Genomic DNA, 22,461 nt, shown 5'->3' on the forward strand with positions numbered 1-22,461 from the left:
TGAAACTGTAATTTTGCTGTAGGATACTACAAGCTTTAATTGCTACCAAGCAGGCCAGACTTGCCAGATCATGCCTCCGGGCGGGAGTCCCCTAACAGCCCTCCTGCAACTGCTGCCCCGGGCGCCCCTCCCTTCCCGTTCACCTCCACCCCGGCACCGGGACTTACGCGGGCAGTCCCGCGGCCGCGGAGGGCGGGCGGTGCCGCTCCGCCCCAGCCCGCCTCCCCTGCTTCACCCCCCCCGCCCCGCGGTGTTTCGGCAGCATCGTTAAAATTAAGGGCGGCGCGGAGAGGCGCGGGCCGACCATCAGGGCCCGGCGGCGCCGCCGGCCATGGGGCACAGGCAGCGGAGCCCCGGGGCGGCGGAGCGAGGCTGCGCCGCCGAGGGGGCGGCGGGCGGTGGCCGCGGGCGGCTGGCGGAGTCCTGGCGGCGACTGAGCTCCCGGCGCGGCTCGTCCAAGCGCGGCGGACCCTCCGCGGCCGCGCCGCCGGTGAGTGCCCGCGATCGCGACCGGGACTCCGGCTCCTCAGTCCGGGCATCTCCTGAATCCAGGTGCCGCGTGAAGGTGGCGATAAGAAACCTGTTGCACTTTGGGAGGAAAAATCCCCTTTCTCATGCGCTTAATCTGACTTTGTAGTTATAACAGGTGCAAGTCTCCTGTTTAGCTCTCTATGTGTGTGTATGTGTGTGTGTGTGTATTTGTTTAGCGACGACGCTGCGCGCAGCTCCCAGCGCAGCAGCAGCGCGGATCCCAGCGCGGGTCCCGGAGCCGCCCGGGAGCGCAGCCGGCGTGGCTGGAAAGTAGCGGCTTGGGACTTGTGGTTGCGTTGTGCAGCTGAAAGTAAGCAGCTCTCGTAAGCGAAAGACTTTAAGGCAGGTAAACTAAAAACAGGAGCTTGGGAAACAGGTTTTCTTCTTGATAAGGTTTCTTCTTGTGTGTCTGCCTACCTTCAGCTAGCTCGGTGGGATGTGTCAAGAATCTCTGGCGTGGATGGACAGGCATCTTGATGAAGACGCATGCTATTGCATAGATTACCTATCAGGGAAATTAACATCTTGGCAAGATTTATATGGAAATTGAGAGAACAAATCGAGAGTATTCAAGTAGAAGTGACTGACATTTATTAACGTGCTTGAGAGTCTTTTTCCTTGGGACCAGAACCCTAGTGCTAGATGCCGAACAAACGCTTAGAAACAAAGATTTTGAATGAACTGCTCACTGTCCAAGTGCAACCTCAGCTCTCATGTGTTTACAAACAGTGTTCTGTGTTCTTACTGAAAGCTGTCTCTCTCACATCTGGAGTGATACGCTTTATTCAACAGATTAAATGTGTTGTTTCAAAAAGAAGTGTAGATTTATAAGCTTTTGAGCTGGGGGGAAGATGCCCGCAGGTTGAATGCCAACTGGGGAAATAACATGAGGGTGATGAGACGATTGTAGAAAGGATGCCATGGCAACAAGAAAGCATCAGAGAAAGTAACATTCTCATATGGACGCGGAAAGGAGGAGCATTGCATTCACCCATAACATACTGTAGATTAAAATACTATAATTAAGGTTTGGGTATTTTTCAGAACACATTAACTTCTCCTTGCATTAGATGCCTTCAATTTACTTCCCTGGTTAAGGGTTTTATCACCAGAACTCATCAGAAAAATGCACAATGCAGATGAGGATTGAGTGGTGAGGTTTTCTTGTTTTGTTTTGTGTAGTGGGTTTTTTTGTTTGCTTGTTTTTGTTTTTAAGGCTTGTTGAATTTCTGTTCTAAACAAAGTGGTTGTTGTGGCTTACAGAAGAGATGAATTCTTATTCCAGGCAGAACCTTCAGTGAGATTCAGGTTGCAAGTGTGGCCACAATTGAAAGTCTGTATTAATCTTAGATTAATCTTTACATTTCCAGAATCTTTCTGAATGGATGAGCAACTTCTTCCTGTTATCTTTTCTAAGGCAGTACTAAGGTGGTGTATTTATACTAGTGCATTTGCATTACACGTAAACTAAATTCCATAAATTGCAGGGCAGATGGGAATGGGGTTGATTCTGACTTTTTTATTTTTAATTTGTGTTAGTGGTATTTATAAAACACTGTTTTGTTTGTTTGGGTTTTTTTGTTTGTTTGTTGTTTTTTGTTTTTCTGAATGGATAGCTAATAGTTTTCTTCATTTATACACCTTTTTTTTAATAAAAGAGCATAGAATTTCTGAAATCACATTTCACTAAGTAATTCACATGGGATCATTTTCCAAAGCAATTCCAGAACATACTAATTCTTACAGACATTTCCACTACCATCCTCCTTTTCCATACCCCTTGCTCCCAAACAATCTCTCCCCCAAAAAAAGTGTAAGATTTAAATCCTTCTAGCATTAGTATTATGGCCTCTTCCCAGCCTTATGTCCCTGATCGTGTTTTACTTGTAGTAACTTGTATTTGTCTGCTACAGTTTACTTTTCAAAAAGAGGTTTTAATTGGTCTGAGGAGGACTTTTGGGAGTCATTTACTGCAGTGGGTGGCTGGCAAAAGTGACACTGTGCAGGTGTATCTTTTGCTCATGGTTCTTCCCTAATCTTGTATTAATATCATTATTCTGAGGTCTCCGATGATTTATGTGCCTTTTTAGTTAAGAAAGGCTAGTTTTGGTCAGTGTTGTTAATCATCTGGAAACTGACCAGGATGTGTGGGCTTGCTTTCTTTTGCTCCTCAAGCAGGCTAATAGCCTTTAGTAATGTGCCTTAGGGGAGAGGCCACTACTGTGTGCAGATAGTTTTGGATAGGTGAAAGAGTATGTGGGTAATCCTTCAGCACCTCTTTGAAAACTTCAAATATCACTTCTTTAGGGCAGTCTCTGCGGTTTAATTTATGTGGCAAGCTTAATTCTTCAAAATTGAGACTTCTTCAAAAGACAATACAGAGTAACCTGTGTACATTTATGTTTGTTTCATCTGAATGTGTTGCAAAGCCATTTAGGTAGGTACTCTTGTGCACGAAAAGGAAAATTCTGCATTTTGAAGAACTAATTTTCTCCCTGTTAAAGTTTGCTTTAGATTTTCTGTCAAATGCAGAATTTTTAAATTCGTAATTGCATATTGTGGTCAGTAGTGAGAATAACTATGTTATTTTTCTGCATCCTTCTTATTATATACTGTCTACCAACATCTGAATTTTTCAACCTTTCTTTTCTTCACATAGTTGTAGAAATTGCTGATCCTGATGTTTCACACTTATTAAATGAAAGAGTAACAAGTAATAATCCTAGAAGTTGACTTTTGTCTTACTTCTTTAATTGTTAATCCTGAAGAATGATTTGTAGTCTTATTTTTTACCAAAATAGGTTTTTAAAATTTTAATTAGCTTGTTTTGGTATTGGTCCTTGAATGATAGGGAAGAAGTTGCTTTATTGGCAGAAGCTGAGGAAGGGAAGAGCATTTGAGATAGAAAAGTTTTGCAGGAGCTAACTCTGGCTAGATCACATCTGTAGCTGCCTCTAAACAATCTCTAACTTTAAAGCTGTTATCTTTGCTTACAACATACTGATCCCAGTTATCTTTTGAATAAAGGATTTACATATTGAGGGTCTAAAGTACAGCTATTTCTTTAGAAATTAAGCCTTTTCTGCTATTTTCCTCTCTCCATCATCTGTGTAACTGTGGTAACAGAAAGCTGATTGGAAACCCCCTGCTCAAACTGATGAAAGTTTTGCCATTTGAAAAAACAGATCACATTTTTGGATCATGTTAAATTTCTGCCCATGGAGAGGGATGACTGTCTTCTTTCTACCAAGATCCTGAGTGTCATTTGTACTTATGTTGTCTGAATTATTTGAATTTTTCAACCAGGGGCTGCACAGTATAGTGTTCTAGTTTAGTAAAAAAGGAAGTAAATGGGTATTCTGCTGTCTAGTTTCTGATTAGAGCAACTTTTCTTCTTTATTGTTCAAAGATAATAGGTTTTCCGTATTGCTTTTGAGTTGAATTTTCCCACAGGATATTTGCAGTAGCTCAGAAAAAACATGACAAGTGGTAAATGTACAAATGGATGAAAAGTAACTTTTCTCTTTTATTTTGCTGTGGATGAAATTGCAGCTGTGAACCAGGTCATCTCTTCTGGAGAATGAAAAGCAAATGGGCTGAGTAGAAAAGATTGATTGGGAGAAATCAGCTACCTTATGGTGTAGCTGAGCTATGGATATATGTGTCTGTGGTTTGGGAACAGTATATGTACAGTAGTTGTCGCCCAGTGAGTGAAGATCTGAATTTCAGAGTGGCTTGTCATGGAGCAAATTAGAGGGCCTCGAACAAAATTCAGTTTACCCTCTGAGTTCCATGTTTATAAATTCAAGAAATTGGCTGTCATTTTCTGTTTCTCACTTACTATGGCAGAAGGATCTTTGCCAAGAGGCTGGCCAGCCCCGTGAGGGGACTGTTAAACTAGGAGAGGAACGGGAGAGAGATTACAGCCCAGGGTGAAGTGAGAAAATGGTGTGGCAGGGGCAGAAAGCAAAAGCGCAGGGTGGTATTTTTGGGAACAAGGCAGAGCTCAAGCATGTTAAAGCAAGACAAAAAGACACCCACCTGCAGGGTGTGTGGGGTACCTATGCCGTCGTGGGACAGCTGATGTAGCTGGAGTGCTGCAATGGGTGGAGACAAGCCCTTCAGGAGGAACAGGCAGGGAAGAGGATGGAGCTGCCTGTGTACGAGGGAGTAGCTCAGACATTTGGGGCTCGGATTGGGATAAGAGCTTGTGGATCAGGGTCAGAGGAGAGGTCATGGAGTGTAACACTGGTGGGATGTGTTACAGACCACTGACCAGGGTAAGGAAGTAGATGGAGCTTTCTCTGAAAAACCCAAAGAAGTGTTTGTGTCACTGAACCCCATCTTCATTGGGAACTTTAATGAGTCAGGATGTCAGCCACCCGGGAGATGGCTGGAGGGTGTCAAGAATAACTTCTTGTTATCAAATGCCCCTCTAGTCCTTGTGCAGCACACCATGCAGACCCTGTCCATAGAAAGGCTGTCCCGTTTTGCTCATTCAAACTATTATATGATTGTCTTCCAAGAAAACAACTCTATTCTTCTTTTCTGTTGGCAAACTGAAACATCTTGCTGCACTTTTAGATGAAGGCAAGGCAGTGCAGGTGGTGTAATTGATGGTGAGAAGTGGGAGCTGCCTGCAGGCTTCTCTCTTAAAATTAGTTGGCTGAGTTTGTCCTGAGGTCAAGGAACTTGAGCAGCACAACACAGCCTGAAGGCCAAGTCATATGTGTGGTGCAGCACAGCATGGGCCAGGATGCGCTCAGGTTAACTGGTATGTGGATCACTGACTCCTTGATGTGCGATGTTCTCCCTGTCAGGATCACTGCACATGGTAAAGGTGATACAGCGACAGCAGGCACAGATAAGGCAGTTCCTTACCACCTTTTTTGTTGTCACGAGCAAGGTCTGCCTTGCTCTTGGTGACAAAATTGTGGGGACAAGAGGAGAACAGTGGATACCACCTAACTCTGTTCTAGCCAAGCTTCTGGCACTGCCTCCCTGTTGTGGTTTAACCCGGCAGGCAGCTAAACGCCACACACAGCCATTTGCTCAATTTTTTCCCCACCGGTGGGATGGGGGAGCTAATTGGAAAACAGGTAAACCTCATGGGTTAAGATAAAGACAGTTTAATAGGACAGGAAGGGAAACAACAACAATGATGACGATGAGGATGACGATAACACCACTACCACATAAAACAAGTGCTGCACAATGCAATTGCTCACTACCCATTGACCAATAACAACCAGTTCCCAAGCAGCAGGCATCACTCCCTGTCTGAGTTCTGAAGTGTATATACAGAGCATAATGTCATATGCTATGGAATATTTCTTTGACCAGCCTGGTTCAGCTGTTTTGGCTATGTCCCGTCCAAGCTTCCTGTGCACCACCAGCCTCCTCGCTGAAAAGTCCTTTACTTCATATAAGCATTGCTTAGCAACAACCAAAACATCAGTGTATTACCAGCTTCTCATACTAAATCTAGAACACAGCACTATACCAGCTTCTAAGAAGAAAATTACCTCTGTCCAGCCAAAACCATGACATTCCTTCAATATTCTTGTACCTGGGCTGGGAGGGAGGATGTTTTGGTGGGTGAGGACCTGATTGGGTAGTGGGCTCACAGGGTGCTGGATATGAGGTGGCTGCTGCCTGGAGGCTGGTATCAAGTGGGGTCCTGCAGGGTTTATGTGGGATCTGACCTGTTCAGCATCTCCACTGGTGACCCGACGGAGGGGATGGAGGGCACGTGCAGCTCTGGGGAGGGCAGCTCTGGGGCATGGCCCTGGGCACTGCTGGGCAGTGAGCTGAGCTGGGGCTACCTGTGTGCCCAGGCAGCAATGAGGGCGACTGGTGCATGTGATGGTGTGAGCAGGACATGGCCTGAGAGCCAGGGGAGGGCAGGGACTGTCCCCTCTGCTTGGTGTTTCTTAGATCCTGCCTGGATACTACATCCACTACATCCCCAACACAAGAACAACACTAACAAACTGGTGAGATGGTGCAGTTGGAGCCCTTGTCCTGCAAAGAGAGGCTGCTGGACTGGGGATGCTTCAGCTGGGAGGAAAGACGTCTTTGAGGGCACCCAACGGCATCCCCAGCACTGATAGGAGGGAATGGAGGAGATGCAGTTGGGCTCTTCACAGTGATGCATGGTGGGAGGGTGAGAGGCAGCAGCACAGCTGAAACATGGGAGGCTGAAGCTGCACACAAGGAGAAGATTTTTTCCCCAGGAGGACAACCCAGCAGTGGAGCTGGGGCCTCAGGAGAATGTGCAATCTCCATCCATGAGGGTTTTATGCCCCATCTGGATGAAGCCCTGAGCAGCCCAGTCTGACTCCCCAGCTGAGACTGCTATGGGCAGGGGCTGGGACTGGAGACCTCCCCAGATCCCTGCCAGTCTGAGTTATCCTGGGATTGTGTAAATCAACATTAAAAAGTCCTTTGAGAATTAATTTACAAGATGCACACTAGCACATCTAGTAACTCTTGTCTATAATCTTCTTTAAAAACTTAGCAGTGGTTACCAGAAGTGAAGACACATTTCTTCAGAAAAACAAAAATAATAGTTCTTGCCCAAGGCAGGGATTGGTAGAATAATCTGATAATATTGTAAAATGGAAAGTAACACTCTGCCTGGCTGTTCTCCGTTGTGCTGCTATAGGATGCACATCATCAGATGAGTTGTAACAAGTTTTGCTTCTGAACTGGTTTCACCACCTTTGAAGAAAATATGTGTTTTTATAATGATTTTTCAAAGTCTGCAGAAATGTACTTCATAATGTATGACAAATTGGACATTTTGTCTAGCATTGTTTTATGTAACTGCTCTTTTTTCTTTGTTTTGCCATATATAAAATGTTTTTTTTTAAATATCTAGTATATAGTGGAGTGTTTTGGGATACTTTTAGTTTGTTTCTGTGTGCTGTGGATGAATAACACTTTTTTCTGGCTACTTACTTGGATAGATTAATAACAAAGCCAAAAACGATGGCTATTTATACTTCAGAGTATATGCAGTTTCCTGCACCTCAACGTGGGGTTGCTTTGTTAAGAATCTCTCCTGAATGTGTTGCCTGGTGTCTCCTTGCAATGGGCTTCCAGTGAGGAAACCTGTCCAGGAGCTTCTTATAGTAGGCCAGTCCTACATGCTTTTCTTGACAGCTGATTTTGGGTTTCTTTTAGCCATGGAAAGAAACAAATTATATTCTGTGCATCATTTCTTTGGTGCGTGTACAGAGTAGCCTGTTAAGTAGTGTGATAGCTGGATTTTTAAAAGTTAATAATTCATTATGATTTTAGGGATCATATTTTATTAGAACTGTCCCAAAGAAAATGTTTTTGCTTGCCTGTTACCATTCTTGTGAAGGAGTTTTCAGTTGTGTGGACTGAGTCCTGTCTGGTACTGGAAAAACATCCATAATCCTCTGTTACTCGTATGAACTGACTTTGGAATTGCTTAGTTTTATGTTGAAGTTTCAGATTTTAGATTTAAATAATCCTGGAAGATGCTTATATGCATCAACTCTCAAAAGTCCCTTCCATGCTAAATTATTCTATAACTGTAGCTTTAGAGAGTAGTACTCCATACCTGGCATAGCTGACTGCAGTCGTATGTGATGCAAGTCACTGCAGAGCTAGGATATGATTTTTTGCACAGAAGATGAGCAAAACAGGAAAAAACCAACCAAACAAACAAAGAGCGGAAACAAATTATAAATAAAATGATGGAATAATAGTTTAATTTCCACAATTCTCATCTATTTATCTCCCCTGAAAATGCACCAGAGGTTATTATATTAAAGACATTGCATCTAAGAAAATACCAAGGACTGAAGTTACCTTGCTGTTTTTCTTTCTTTCTTGTGGAGATAATAGTTATTAGTTATTAATATACTGCCTATTCTGTATCTGAAATCAAATACATGTATTTCAAAAGGAGGTGGAATTTTCGTAATTCAAATGATAGTGTCAAACTCCATGGGCAGTATTTTAAATTTTAAAAATAATTTTTAAATAGTATTTCTAATTTTTAATAATTGGGAATTTCTGATTTACTTCTTTGGGGCCTGATAATTTTTAAGTGGTGGCTGGTCTTCTCATTTAATAAAAGATTGATTTAAAACTGAACATCTAGGACCAACAGACATATTTTAAAATCTTGAGCACTTCTACTTATATGCTGTGGATGAACTGGTAATCTGTTAGTTGGTGATGTAGAGGCACTGCTGTCCCTGAACACTCCACAAAAACCCAAAACAGGACCCTGAAGTCTTGCTTTCCTAGAGGAACTTTCATCTATTAGCTCTTCTGTACACTTGCTCTGATCTTGCCTGAAAATACTGGATTTCATTAAAAAGAGAAAAATTTTAAAATTACAAACAATAATTTAGGAATAAGGAAAAAGGAAACCAAGAGTTCTAAGGAGATGTGAAAACCCCAAACCTGTGACTAGGAACAAGAAAACTTGTATCTAGGTCAGGAGACACTTTTACCTTCCACAATCTCCTTGGCAAGTGAGATCTCTGTGGTCTTTTGGTTTGTGCAATGTATATATATATTTTTGCTATTATTTTTTTCACCATAGGAAGCAACTACTGTGAGGCATGCATGTAGGCTTTTGGAATTCACTTGAAGGTTGTGAGATATTCTTTTATTCATCACAACATAATATAGACAGGTACTTCTCAAAGTATCTGAGATGTTACTATCCATTAAGAAAGCTGGAATACATTTTTAGACACAGCTTGCACTATTTAGTTTAACACTGACTGGAAAGTGATACGAGTGTCCTACTATAACCTGTGGTTGTAGCTGAAAACAACTATTTAGGACATATATTTAATACTTCTGCTGAAGCTGCACTTCAACAATCCTGTCACATTTCAAAATGAAAGAAAATGAAAATGTAAAACAAAAAGATGAGTCCTTTATTATAAGTAGTTTGTTGTTGTTGTTCTTATGTTCCTTTTGCTTTTATGTAACATTTGTTTTAATGACATAATGGAAGTGTTGTGTGAAGACTATATCAAGTAGATGATCCCCTGTTGCAACTGTTAGAAGTTTGCCATGAATTGCAGAGCAATTATTATGTTATAAAACTGTGACTGCAGAGGTGCAAGGAGAAAAAAAAATAATATCATATCTAAATAAATAAGCAAAGGAAAGCAACTTATTGCTAGACTTCAAGTGTTTGCTCTCTGGAAATAAAGTGTAATGAGAAGAAGAATCTGATGGTAATGTGCTAATTTATTATAGCTATTTATTCTGTCTTTATTTCTTGTTATTTCCCCTGAACGGTAATAACATGTTATTTACTGTGACTATTTTTTCAGTGTTTTACTCATATATTTAATTATCTTTTTATGAACACACATCAGATATTTTTAATTTTTAGTGGCTAGGTTGAGCTGGTATATAGACCAACTCAGGAAAAATTTAGGTCTTATGAAGATAGGTGGAGTTTCAGTATTTATGCTTAATCCTATTATAAATTTAACATCAATAATAAATGGATGGAGAAATATGTATATGTGTATATAAGTGTGTATCTATGTATATAAGTGTATATGTAGTTCTCATTTTACTGGAAAATTATTTCAAAATTTAAAACCAGGAAAGGCAGAAGTTACTGGGAGCAGAAGCTTTACAAATGGTACCCTGTTTCACCTTGCTCATGACATTAATGTTGAAATATTGATCTATCCATAGAAAGAACACTAGCAGTGTTAACTAAGAGCTGAATCACACAAGCTTCTTCTCCATAGTTTTCATGATCTGAATGTTTTAAAAAATTGAAGACCCAGTTCGCATTGACTGATGTCTTATGTATCCATGTACATGCTCTGAAAATTTTAGCTATGCAACAATGAAGTCTGTGAATTTCACAGTCTTTTGGGGGATTTTGCTTTCAAAGTTATCAAAACTAAAGGTTGAACTTGGACCTTCGTCATGAACAAACAGAGGTGACTGTAATAATTCTGTGGGCTTAATAGCCAAGTATTTCTATACGCTGGCTCCAAGCACAGACATCGGTTAATATACCTTGCTCCTCCAGAATGTGCCCTTACACTGACCTACAGGATATTCTCACACAGAGCTCTGATCTTCATGTGGAGCTGTTATTCTTCTGTGTGAATCAGGTCATTTGGGAAGGTGAAGATGAGTCCTTGTACCCACTCTGATGCCTTTTCACTGGACTATTTGTGCTGAATATGCTACCGGGATCTCTCTGTTTTAGGAGTAGAACTAAAAAGAATCTAGCCTAGAATGTTTAAATTACTTTCTTATTGGAAAAGCTGAAACAGGCTGTAACATGTTTTACTATTTCCTCTCATTTTTTTCCTTTTATTTTGAAGATGGTTATTACGGAGAATGCAGATGTGCAGTAACAGTACTTCCTCAGTTTTCTCTGGTTTTCCAATGTAAGCTAACCATTGTTAAAGGATTCCCAGGCGCCAGTAGTTCTTCACAGCCAGATGTGCTCTATGAAATTGCGTTAGTGGTCCCTCAGGAGAGTGGGATACACAAAAAGGGAATGAAACAGAAAAGGAAATGTGGCCACTGTATGTGACTGCATGACTTAGAATTTCCAAAGGGGCTGGTGGGAAGCTTTGAGTCTCAGAAAGTTGTTATAGGAAATGATTAAGGCTACAGTAATATCAGTTGTGAATGAAATTTGGGGTCAAGTGGAAAGCTACTGAGGCAACAAGGCAGGGAAGGAAAAAATATTTTAGTGAGGTTAGCAGTGAAGGTAGATGCAGTGAGGTCCACCTCACAGAGGTGATAGTGTTTGTTCTCCCACTCAGTTATCAAAATTGTGACAGGGCTGGATTTAATTCAGTATAACTCTTCTGGAGATGATGACCTTTTGATTTTAGATGTGCATTTTGCTTTGAAGAAAATATTTCCTTAATGTTTAGGTATTAGAGTTATTTTAAAAGCTAATATTAAAAGACAGCTGTCAATCATTTATATTGACAATGGAAGAACATAGAAGTTGTGTTGTATGAAAAATACAGTTAAATCAGAATTAAAACTTTCAGCCTATGTGAACTGTGACTACAAAGGCTCAACTTAATTCCTGACACAATGCATTTGAAGTTGGTGGAACATGCCCTGATGCTGACCATATAAAAAGTGTAGAAGTGTAGGGATAATAGAAAGCTTTTAAAAGGTCATAGTCTTAAAATGAATTCATACAAGCCATTAAGAAGGCAAATTCATAGTTATGATTGTTCTCTGTCAGTAGATCTGACAACCTTACTAAAACTCCCTGATGCTTATTTCTTTGAGATCCTGAGAGGACTTCAGAGATGTCTTATTTCACACTATTGCATCAATTATGTTATGATGCAAGTAGAGTAATAATGATTTGTCCCTGTGTCTGTGCTGGAGTGTGACTGTATAGATGCCAGTTCACATTCCACAAAGGATGCCACTACTCCGACTGCAGAATGAGTTGGTGAATATCTGAGTAATTAAGCAGAATATGGTAGGTGGATTGCAATGCACAACTTTCTTAAGTGATGGCACAGTAGAAACCAGTGGTTTCTTTAACTGAGACACAGTGCAGCTGATCACATGATTTTTCTGCAGTAGTTAACAGAGGCCACAACTAGCAAAATACTGAAATTACTCACCGAAGGATGTTATTGAAAACATAATCCTTCTGTTAGTATTAATTGATTCTCATATAAAGGATGAATTTTGAATCGGTAAAGAGACACATTCATGATTTTGGTTCATCAAGTGTTTTCTTTTTGTTATGAACAAGATGCTTCTTGGCTACAGAAATGCTGTTTTGTTTTTGTTTCAGAACAGTCACAAGTATATCACTGCAGACCAAATAAACAATGGCTATGAGATATAAACTAAGCATGAATTGCTACTTTTGTCTGCTCACTGACTGGGTGCCTCAACAGGAAAGCCATGGCAAAGTGGCAACTGTACAAAAATGGCTATTAAAGCAGAAGTTTGCCTTAGATATTTCTTCTGTTTTTTAAAAGGAGGAGAGGGTAACCAACATCCTCACCGGTGTGTACTGTTGGAGGGACTTCACATTTTAGGAGAAACTTAGAACCCTTTAGAGATCCCTTTGTGCTGTGACTTAATTTCACTTCAGCAAAGACACAGTTTGCTGAGCTTCTGCAGATTGCTCTTTGTACTGACCAAAATATCTTTATGCTTCTCTTTGCCCATCATAAGCATCTTTTTCTCCCACTTCTACTATTTCATCTGCCATGGGACTGTCTGAACCTCCCCCAGACCGGTCTCCCTTTTTAGGAATTAATTTGATCTAAAGATGTCAGATTTTTCTTGGAAGTCAGTGGGTTTTCTGTGTGTGTCTTCACTAGACTGTCCTCTTTGCCTGTGCTAACTGTTCTATTCTTTCCCTCAAACAGAGACTTTCTGCAACACTGAGACTACCATTTGTCATTTTTCTCTTCCCACTCTCATGTATATATACATATATATATATATTTATCTTTTGGAAAGTTGAGTCATTAAGATGTGGTTATATTGTGCTATTTTTGGAGAATGAGCAGAAGTACTATTACACTGAAAAGCATTTATGGGCTAATCCTACTTTTTTTGTTGGATTTTAGATCTATAGATAAGTACAGGATGCTTGAAGCAATGATTCTGCACCATGGTCGATTCTGTATCTCCTACCCACTATTTTTTGTTTGGTTCTCACAGTCTTTTCTCCTTCATTTCATCTTCTTAGAAACAGCAGTGTAGTTAATATTATGATGTTACCTGGCTTATTCTGAGTCAGGCAAGTCGAAGTGTGGGCTGGAGCTTAGAGTGGTCTCAGACCCAGCCTGCTAGAATTGAAAGGGCTAGTGACAATATTTGGTACTCCTCTAGATAGTAAGGGGTCTTGTGACACAAAACATTTGATGTTGAAGCTAAACCCAAGGCTTAACAATGGTGTCTGTCCAAATACGTGTCTCTGGCTTTTTCTTTTTTCTTACAAAAAAAAAAAAAAATCTGGCAGACATTAAAATAATGTCATGGCAAATTTATATAAGGACACCTCCTAGACCATTTCCAGGTACTCGCTCAACATTATAACATGACAGTGAAGTGATTCTGGACAGAGACTGAGATAGTCTCTGGTAGAGTTAGTCTCATAGCTCATTTTGTTTAATGTCATGATTTTGAGGGTAGTCTTTAGTCTCATGCTGAAAATACCAGGTGTATTCCATTTGCATAAAGGTTAAAATATTTTTAATTTCCTGGAGAAAGTGACTCAAAAAAAAAAAAGAAATTATGTAGTCTTATAAGAGTGTTTTTCTTCACTTAATAATATGGCACTAGAAAACTATAGCTAATTGTGCCTCCTGTGCTAATGACCTTGGTGAGTGTGATGTTGTCATCATAAGCAGCTAGGGAGATCACAGTTTATTGCTAGTGGCTGGGGTGTGTGTTCCACTAACAGCTGCATATCTCATTGCATAATATGTTCTAATGGATGGAACTCTTCAAGACAAATTAAGAAAGCTGAGGATATTTCACTGTTCCAGTAATCTGACTAGATGAGTTGTCTTTATCTTTCTAATTAGATCTAGTACACTGAGAATAAGGTCTCACATTCGTTGTGTGAAAATCAGTGTTTTCTTAATTCAATTTATTAAAGTCAGAACTACAGCTGCTTGAATTGGCAGGCCTCTGGATCTTGATGTTCTCCTTAACTAGAAATCACTGTTTTGCTGTCAGATAGGAAAGGATGTGATAAGTCTCAAATTTTATGAGGAAAATCAGCTGCTAACATGTTGATTGCTAGTATGCTGGATGTGTATTCATGTACACATCACTCTTAATATTGGTGTTAAGGGCTAGTAATGGATACAGTATGGATTTAGTGCCTACTGAAGCAGATGTGGAAAGTATAGCTAACATATATCTGGGCATTTTAAAAAGTAGTCCACCTGCCTCCACCTGCCCTTGTTCAACCAGTTTTGTTGATTTTTCTGGTGTTTTCCAGGTATCCCACAGCTAAACTAAATATACTGTTGAACATTCAGAAATCCAGGTATTTCTGGTGTAGATATGAGGATGAGAAGTCTAGTACATGTTTAGGAAATCTGATATGTCTAGAAAACAAGAGTTTGCAAAGCTGGCTTGTACGCATGATGTACATCTGGTATCTGATGGACTTGGGCTGCTCCGGGATTGCATGCAAGTGGTACATTGCACAAAAACTGTTTTCTCCTTGAAAAACTCACAGTCCAAGACAAGACTTTGTCACAGAAGCTGTAGCTGAATTAATTAATTCATTAATGAACTAATATACCTAGAGGATTCCCAGACTTCTAGACAGAAGAGTTGGTTCTACACACAGTCTTCCATGTTTCTGTGGTTTCAAAGCGGGCTTTTCTATCGACGTGTGGCAATCGCAAAACCTTACTGCTTTAAGAAACGGAATAAGATCTTTATATATTTTCCACATTTACTTGTCAGCGTGGATGGAATTTTTGTCAAGAGGAAACTTCAGAGATAAAAGAACAAGACTTCATTTTGAGATGAGCTTGTTGTGTATAAATACGTTTTTTTTTTTTTTTAAATGTTGTAGCTAACTGTATAACACCTATGCATTTGATAAAACATGAGTACTTCACAGCTGAAGAAAAGGCTTCTATGACTTTCTCATACATGCAAGCAATAAAGTACTGTGTTTTCACAGGTGCAGTAGGGGACCTAGTGGATTTCTAAGCATATTCGGAACAATATGGTAGTAGATTTTTGTGAAATTCAAAGCAAAATGGAACAAAAACCTAAACCTTATTGAAAAACTTTAATTGTGCCTGCTGCTTGACTTTTTCACCTCTGATGGATGCAATTGCTTTTCACATTTAAGTTTAATTTTTGTGAGGTTATCAGCAGCCATTAGACATGGATATTGTCTGTTTTCTAACACAGAGAGAACCAACTCCATACACTTCACAGGATATTGCAGAAATATTCAAAATACCTGAATTACAGCTAAATGCCAATGTCACAAAGATATGTGTTTGAAACAGTTTTAAGACTAAATAGAATTACAGAATCATTTAGGTTGGAATGTTATGGTTGGACTTGATGATCCTGAGGGTCTCTTCCAACCAACATGATTCTGTGATCTATAAGGTCATAAGGTCCAACTGTTAGCCTAGCACTGACAGGTTCATCATGAAACCATGTCCCTCAGTACCACATCTACACATCTTTTAAACACCTCCAGTGATGGTGACTCAATCACTTCCCTGGCCAGCCTGTTCCAGTATTTTACAACCCTTTCTGGGAAAAAATTTTTCCTCATATCCAATCTCGAACTCCCCTGGCACGACTTGAGGCCATTTTCTCTTGTTCTATCACTTGCTACTTGGGAAAAGAGACCAATACCCTCCATGCTACAACCTCCTTTCAGGTGGTTGTAGACAGCGATAAGGTCTCCCCTCAGCCTCCTTTTCCCCAGGCTAAACAGCCCCAGTTCCCTCAACTGCTCCTCATCAGACTTGTGCCCCAGGCCCCTCACCAGCTTTGTTGCCCTTCTCTGAACTCTCTCTAGCACCTCAGTGACTTTCTTGTAGTGAGGAGCCCAAAACTGAACACAGGATTTGAGATGCAGTGTCACCAGCACCAAGTACAGGGGGACAATCACTGCCCTGGTCCTGCTGGCCACATTATTTCTGATACAAGACAGGATGCTGTTGGCCTTCTTGGCCACCTGGGCACACTGCTGGCTTATATTCATTTGTCTGTTGAGCAACATACCCAAGTCCTTTTCCACCAGGCAGCTTTCCAGCCACTCTCCTCTAAGCCTGGAGCGTTGCACGGGGTTGTTTAGACCCAAGTGCTGGGTCCTCCTTGTTGAAGCTCATAAAACTGGCCTCAGCACAACAATCCAGCTAGTCCAGATTCCTCTGCAGAGCCTTCCTACCCTCCAGCAGATGAACACTCCCACCTAACTTGGTTTCATCTGCAAACTTACTGAGGGTGCACTCAGTCTCCTTGCCCAGATCACTGATAAAGAGATTAAACAGAACTGGCCCCTATACTGAGCCCTGGGGAACACCACTCATGACCAAACACCACCTGTATTTTCTGCTAAGCTAGAGGTTGTTTTCTTGAATGGTAATGAGGCATTTAATAAAGTTCTGTGTCGGGCCACTGTGACTCTTGATTTAACCTGAATAGTCTGGGCTATTGTTTATGTGCTGTCATCTCCACAAAGTCTTCCGTTCAAGGCACCTGAAGAATTCTTTTCCTCTTTAGTCACGTAATCAGTGTAAATCTACACATCAGTTGGATCGCTTTTGCTAAATCAGGATGGCATAGAAAACTGAAGCGTAAGACTGATATGTTTGTGACCAGGCAATTAGTAATAGGACTCAAACACTCAGAAGACAGAAATCCAAAAATTTCTTGCTGTTTCTGGATTTGGCTTTACTTTATGTTCTAATATAGTTATACATAGTATGTGACTACATTGTACAAAACTTGCCTTTGTCATATATACTAATCCTGGCATCATATTAGGCACATGTATCCTTGAGTGCCTGGAACTGTTCTAGATGTCTCAAGAGAATGGGGGTTGATGCACCAGAGTGTGAGAGAAATGCAGTCTATGTTTCTCACTTGGTCTTGAATGCATCCAGTAACAATCTAGAGGTGACTTAGAAAATTTCTTTTCATTACCCAGTTCACATGTAACTGTGCAATGAAGCTTTAGCAAATTTGTAGCTGTTTGTCATTTTGGCAGCTGTGCTGTGATTCAGGTTATGCTCCAGAGGTAACTTGCACAAGCGTATTTAGACCTGCTTGGAAGCTTCATTTAAGTAAATGCCTGCTATGATTAGAGATGTCCTTTAGAGGCCTGTTAGAGGAGATCAGCTACTCTAAGCTTGTTTAATGTGGGCAAAACCTCAACTAGTTCCAGTATTGATTTGTGTGAGATAAAACCTGTAGTTTTATGGAAGTGTTAATAGCAGTGCTACTGACTTTATTTCAGGTTCTGTGAGAATAAAAAATTTAAAGAATTTGGTTTTTCTTTTTTTTTTTTTTAAATTATTATTATTTTTTTTTAATTTAACATTTGAGACAAACACAGCCTCTTTCCTTGCCAAAACTGTTCAAAAATGAAATCAAAGGGGACTGTCTTTCATTTTGAAGGCTGTTTATGCCCTTACGCTTGTTGGCCCAATTGTCTGCTGTTAAACCAACAGGGGACCAGCATTCTTTGAAAGCATGGAAGGTATATCTGCTTGATGTTTCTACTTCCCTATTATTTTAAATATTACATTATGAGCCTTCCTTACATGTATTGATAATCACTTTAAAAACAGCTGGGTATTTTGCAGGAAGTGATTACCAATTATTGTCCTCATTTCTAGTCTGAATTTATTTATTGCCTTGTTGACCTATTCATTTTGATGTCAACCGTTAGATAAGGTTTATCCTGTTGGTGTTATTAGTAAGTGACAGCTAGAAACTGAGTTAATCTGGCTCTCCTCTTCAAACATCTTTCTCCCCCAATAGCCCTTCTCTGTGCTTACTTTAAAAGAAGCGAATTTTTTTTTTTTATTTTTTTTAAATTTTTTTATTTTTTTAAACCTAAATGTACAGATTACTGCTACAGAATTACAAAAATACTTAATCTTCTGGAAGTGTATTTCCTTATACATCCTAGGACTTGGATGTATCGGGATGTACAAGGCATATAGTCTTATAATCTAATCCCCTTTTGCCACTTCAAAACTGTTGAGTGTACAATCTCACCTTTTGTACTACAAAATGATCTTTCTTCTGTTGGCTGACATGGATAAGTCCTTCAGGTATTTCTGTGTGTGACTAGTGCTTTCCAAAATTCTGTCCTTGACAAATGTGACTGCTGTTACTGGAACAGTTTTTTAATGTTAAGGCAGCTAATGAAGCTATGGAATAAGGCTGCCCTCCAGGATGACATATGAGGAAATCTGCTGGTAACCTCTCTCTTGTCTGGTGTGTTTTTATTCCCAACTACCCTTTCACGTGGTTGTTTTGACTTTAACAATTTCATTCTTCTGTAGCTTATCTAATCTCTTGCCATGTGGCAGTGTATCGAATGTGTTATTACAATCAAAATTTACTACACTTCCCCTTTGTTCAGAAATCTGGCTCTTCTTATCTAAGGAGGCTGTTTGGTCCATCTGACATGCTTTGTTTTTGCCAGATTTCCTCAAATTTTAATCCTAAACATAATGGAATCAAGTAGTTGTTATTTTGTTGTAGTTGTTTGTTTTTTTTTTTTCTTACTTTCTGTTCTGTGCAAGGTATGTAAAAGGCAGGTTTTATTTGTTTATTCGTTTGATTGTTTTCTTATTGTTTTGGGGGAGGAGCATTTTGGAGGTTCTGGAAAATAAATGTGTGGAAGAATACACTAACAGCTAACAGCACTACTGATGGAGTTTAGTCCCGCACTTAAGTGGTTAAGAAGTGTAACTTTACTAAAGAAAAGAACGAGGGAGACCAAAACTAGAATGAAGTATGGCATTTACATTCTCCAAGCAGTCTTTTGATTGTGATTTGCATTGAAGTGTCTACAGACTCCTACATACATGTATCTTTCTTCTTAAGTCTTCTGTTTCCACTGAAAGAAGTTAGAATCAAAAAATAGTCTTGAAATGTGACATATATTTGGCTTGAATAAACAGTGCTATTACATAAAATGCCAGACTTTTTGTAAAGGCAGACACTGTCATTTATGATATGAGTTTGACAACTTAGTTGAATTTTCATGCTGAAACAAAGGCAGTAAGTACTGAATACATTTGACAAATAAATTCTGCTAGCTGAGGATGGCTCCCATCATGTCTTCTGGGGATATTTTGCTCTCTGTTCTCCTTGCTGTGTATGTGAGGGCTCCTGGAAAGATACCAGTGTCATTCTGGTCAGAGAGACAGAGAAAGAAGTTTGTGATGGGGGCGGATGAAAGAGCCCAAAGTGGAAGAGATAAACCTTCCATGTGGCAAAGGAGGCCTGGGTGCACAAGGTAAACAGAGGAGTCTTTCAAGGGGATTATGACAATCCTTGAATAATATCTAATGTAGTTATGTGGCCAAGGCCTTGATATGACGATCTGGGACAACGTGGACCCACCTTGAAACGAATTGTATGATGTGATTTAGGTGCTTCAGAGAACACTGTGTGATACATTTGAGGGACCACTGGTATATTCCTAAAGCCATTTCCACAGAGCGGTTATACCTGACAGTAATTTTTTGAAAAGTTTTAGGGCTCACGGGGAACCCTTGACTTACCAGAGGTGTGTAATTTGTTTTTTGCTCTGTGTCCTGGTAAGAAGTTTAGGCACATCAGAATTGTGTAGCCAGATGCAATCTGATTTAGATGTAATTCCTCTACCTTACTGGAGACTGATAACCATTTGAGGGTACCTTATGCTTTATTTTTATGCAGTGTTTTGAAGTCTCCACAAAAAGGCACAGAACATTCAAATGACAAGTATAAAAATCTATTAGTCTTTTTGTACTCCATATATACATGGCAAACAGTATAATTTGCAGGTTTTGCTCTCATTAAAACTACTTTGTATTGCCAGAAGGAGGAAAGCAAAGGAACCACTTCACTGCTACTGACTGGGCAGGACATTGCAAAAACCTGTGCAGCTCTTGCAGCTGGTGGTAGGACCTTCCATTTCAGGAAGCTGCCTAGTTGAGAGCTTGCTGAAGTTAAACCAAACTTTTTTTCCAGGTTCTGTTCTCAAAGTGGAGTGTAGTCTAGATCTTTGCTTCCTCACGGTCATCTCAGCCATACCAATAATGATCACAGATACAGACTACAGTTTGTAAGATTGCATTATTTTCCCTGTTTCTTACAAATGTTGCTCCTTATGTCGCTCACTGTCATAAATTTGCTTGTTAGGGCTCAAGTTCTCTTTTTCAGCCAAAAGAACGATAATAATTTTGACCACTGTGTAGAAACACTCTACAAAACTTGTACATGAGGATTTTTAAACTAAGCAGGTTTTAGCAGAAAAGATACTTGTTGTCAGAGGTTATTCTTTCTGGGTTGCTTTTCACTGCATTGTAATTGCTGTATCATTTGTAGACAATTGGTGAGCAGCATTCCCTCAGAAAAATATCCAGCCAAAACAATCTTCTTACAATCTTCCTCCTTACTTCTTTTCATTAGCCACCTCTTTGCTCGTTTGAAGGGCATGTCATACTTTTAATGAAACGGTAAATAGAATTGAACTGATATAATGAATGGAATGGGCAAAGGGCTGAAACGGTATGAATTAGCTCATGAAAGTGTAATTTAACTGAGCTGAGAAAAGTCTAAGATTCTTGTTTTAAAAGCTTCTATACTTACTAAAGGTCTACTTACTGCATGGGGAGCTTTCAGAAATGTATATTACTGTCTTAATTGTGATGCATGTGTATTGTGTTTCGTTTCACACATCAAAATACTTGTATAATTTGGAGTAAAGATTTCAAAGTTTAGGGTATTCCTAATGTTTCTCAAGGTTCTTCTCTGTATCTGCTTACAGTCATAAAACATAGTCAATTAAAAATTGCTATATAATTAAGTATTGTTGCATACTTAGCTTTAATGTTTGTGCTACAATGTAAATCTGTTGCACAGTGTTTTGTGCAAGAGTGTTTATTATAGAAGCAGTGTTGCTAAACTGCTTATAAACATTAATGTGGTAGCACTGTTCTCCAGAGCAGAAGGTCCCTGCTAGGGGCTAATCGCAAGGAAAAAGCTCATGAGTGCATTATGTGGTTTAATTTAACCATTTGTATTACTTTGGCATGACAAGTAATATTTTTCTGACTTTTCAGACGATTTCAGGAAGCTCTGCTGCCAAGATGCAAAGTTTAAAGTAATCAGATAGTAGGAAGACAATATATTCCTCTAGATGAGGAATGAAGAAGAAAAACAATATTTAAAGCCTGTCACTAAATAAAGCTGATGTTCCAACACTGGAAAATATCAAAGGCAATTCAAGTATTGTTTTTTAAAAATGATTGTGTTACGCTTACTATGCAATCTTTTGAAAATAGCCTCTGAAAATTAGTTGCACATGTGTATTTATAGAAAAAAAAAAAAAGAAACAAAAACAATGAAGAAAACATAGCTGAATGTTAGAGTTAATAGTATAGAAAGGAGGATAGACGAGTTCACCTTGTGTAGGCAGTTTCTCCAAACAGCGAAGGACTGTAGTTATAACAATGTTGCAGTAATATTTCAACTATTTTGAAGAATGTGAGGGAGATGGTGGGGTTTTGTGGGTTTTCTTGTCTTACCCCTAATTATTAAATATCAACTTTTGCCTTCTGGAGTGTGAGAGTATGCATTATTTATGTAACAGAGTGGGCAAAAATTCAAAAGAAGATTTAAAATGCTGACACCCTTCCAGGAAAAGAAGAAAATCCTGACATGGACCAGATGCCTTGATTAATGTTTTCCTACAAAACTGTAGACTTCATTGTTTGATGCTGTTTTTAAACCTTCTGCAGTTTGACAATAGTGGTAATTTGGCATACATCTTACAGGTTTGTGGGTTTGTTTGTTTGTTTGTTTGTTTTCCAGGCCTTAATCTTTTTATCTATCAAGGGATATCAGTAATCCACACACATATCCCCTAGTTCTGAAAATAATATTTTAGCAATATATTCATAGTTTGCATGTTTGCATATAGTTTGCATTACTTAATTATATCAAAACCAAGCAGAAGAGACTTAATTGTTCACATTTTCTGCATCATACATTCTTCTGTATGAATTCCACAGCTGGGATTGGGTATGCAGGAGTCCTTGGGACCCTTTGAAGTCCACTCAGCATGTGGCCAGAAGGAAGTGATGGGATAATTTTCGGCACTCTAGCTCACAATCACAGATGTGTTTGGACAGTCCTGCCTGTCATACATTCTTTATA

General features: G+C 39.6%; 1 protein-coding gene across 1 annotated transcript in view; it reads left to right on the forward strand.

The window, feature by feature from the left end:
• Positions 1-331: 331 nt before the first annotated feature.
• Positions 332-22,461, forward strand: part of TRPM3 (transient receptor potential cation channel subfamily M member 3) — a gene marked incomplete at both ends in the record, with an annotated part of 401,785 nt that continues 379,655 nt past the window's right edge. Inside the window, one exon of the mRNA XM_082074996.1 lies at positions 332-490. Within this exon, the coding sequence (XP_081931122.1) occupies positions 332-490 (159 nt within the window). The remainder of the gene's footprint in view (positions 491-22,461) is intronic.

This window comes from Streptopelia decaocto, assembly GCF_964273445.1.
Source record: "Streptopelia decaocto genome assembly, chromosome: Z".
In the NCBI taxonomy this organism is placed as follows: domain Eukaryota; kingdom Metazoa; phylum Chordata; class Aves; order Columbiformes; family Columbidae; genus Streptopelia; species Streptopelia decaocto.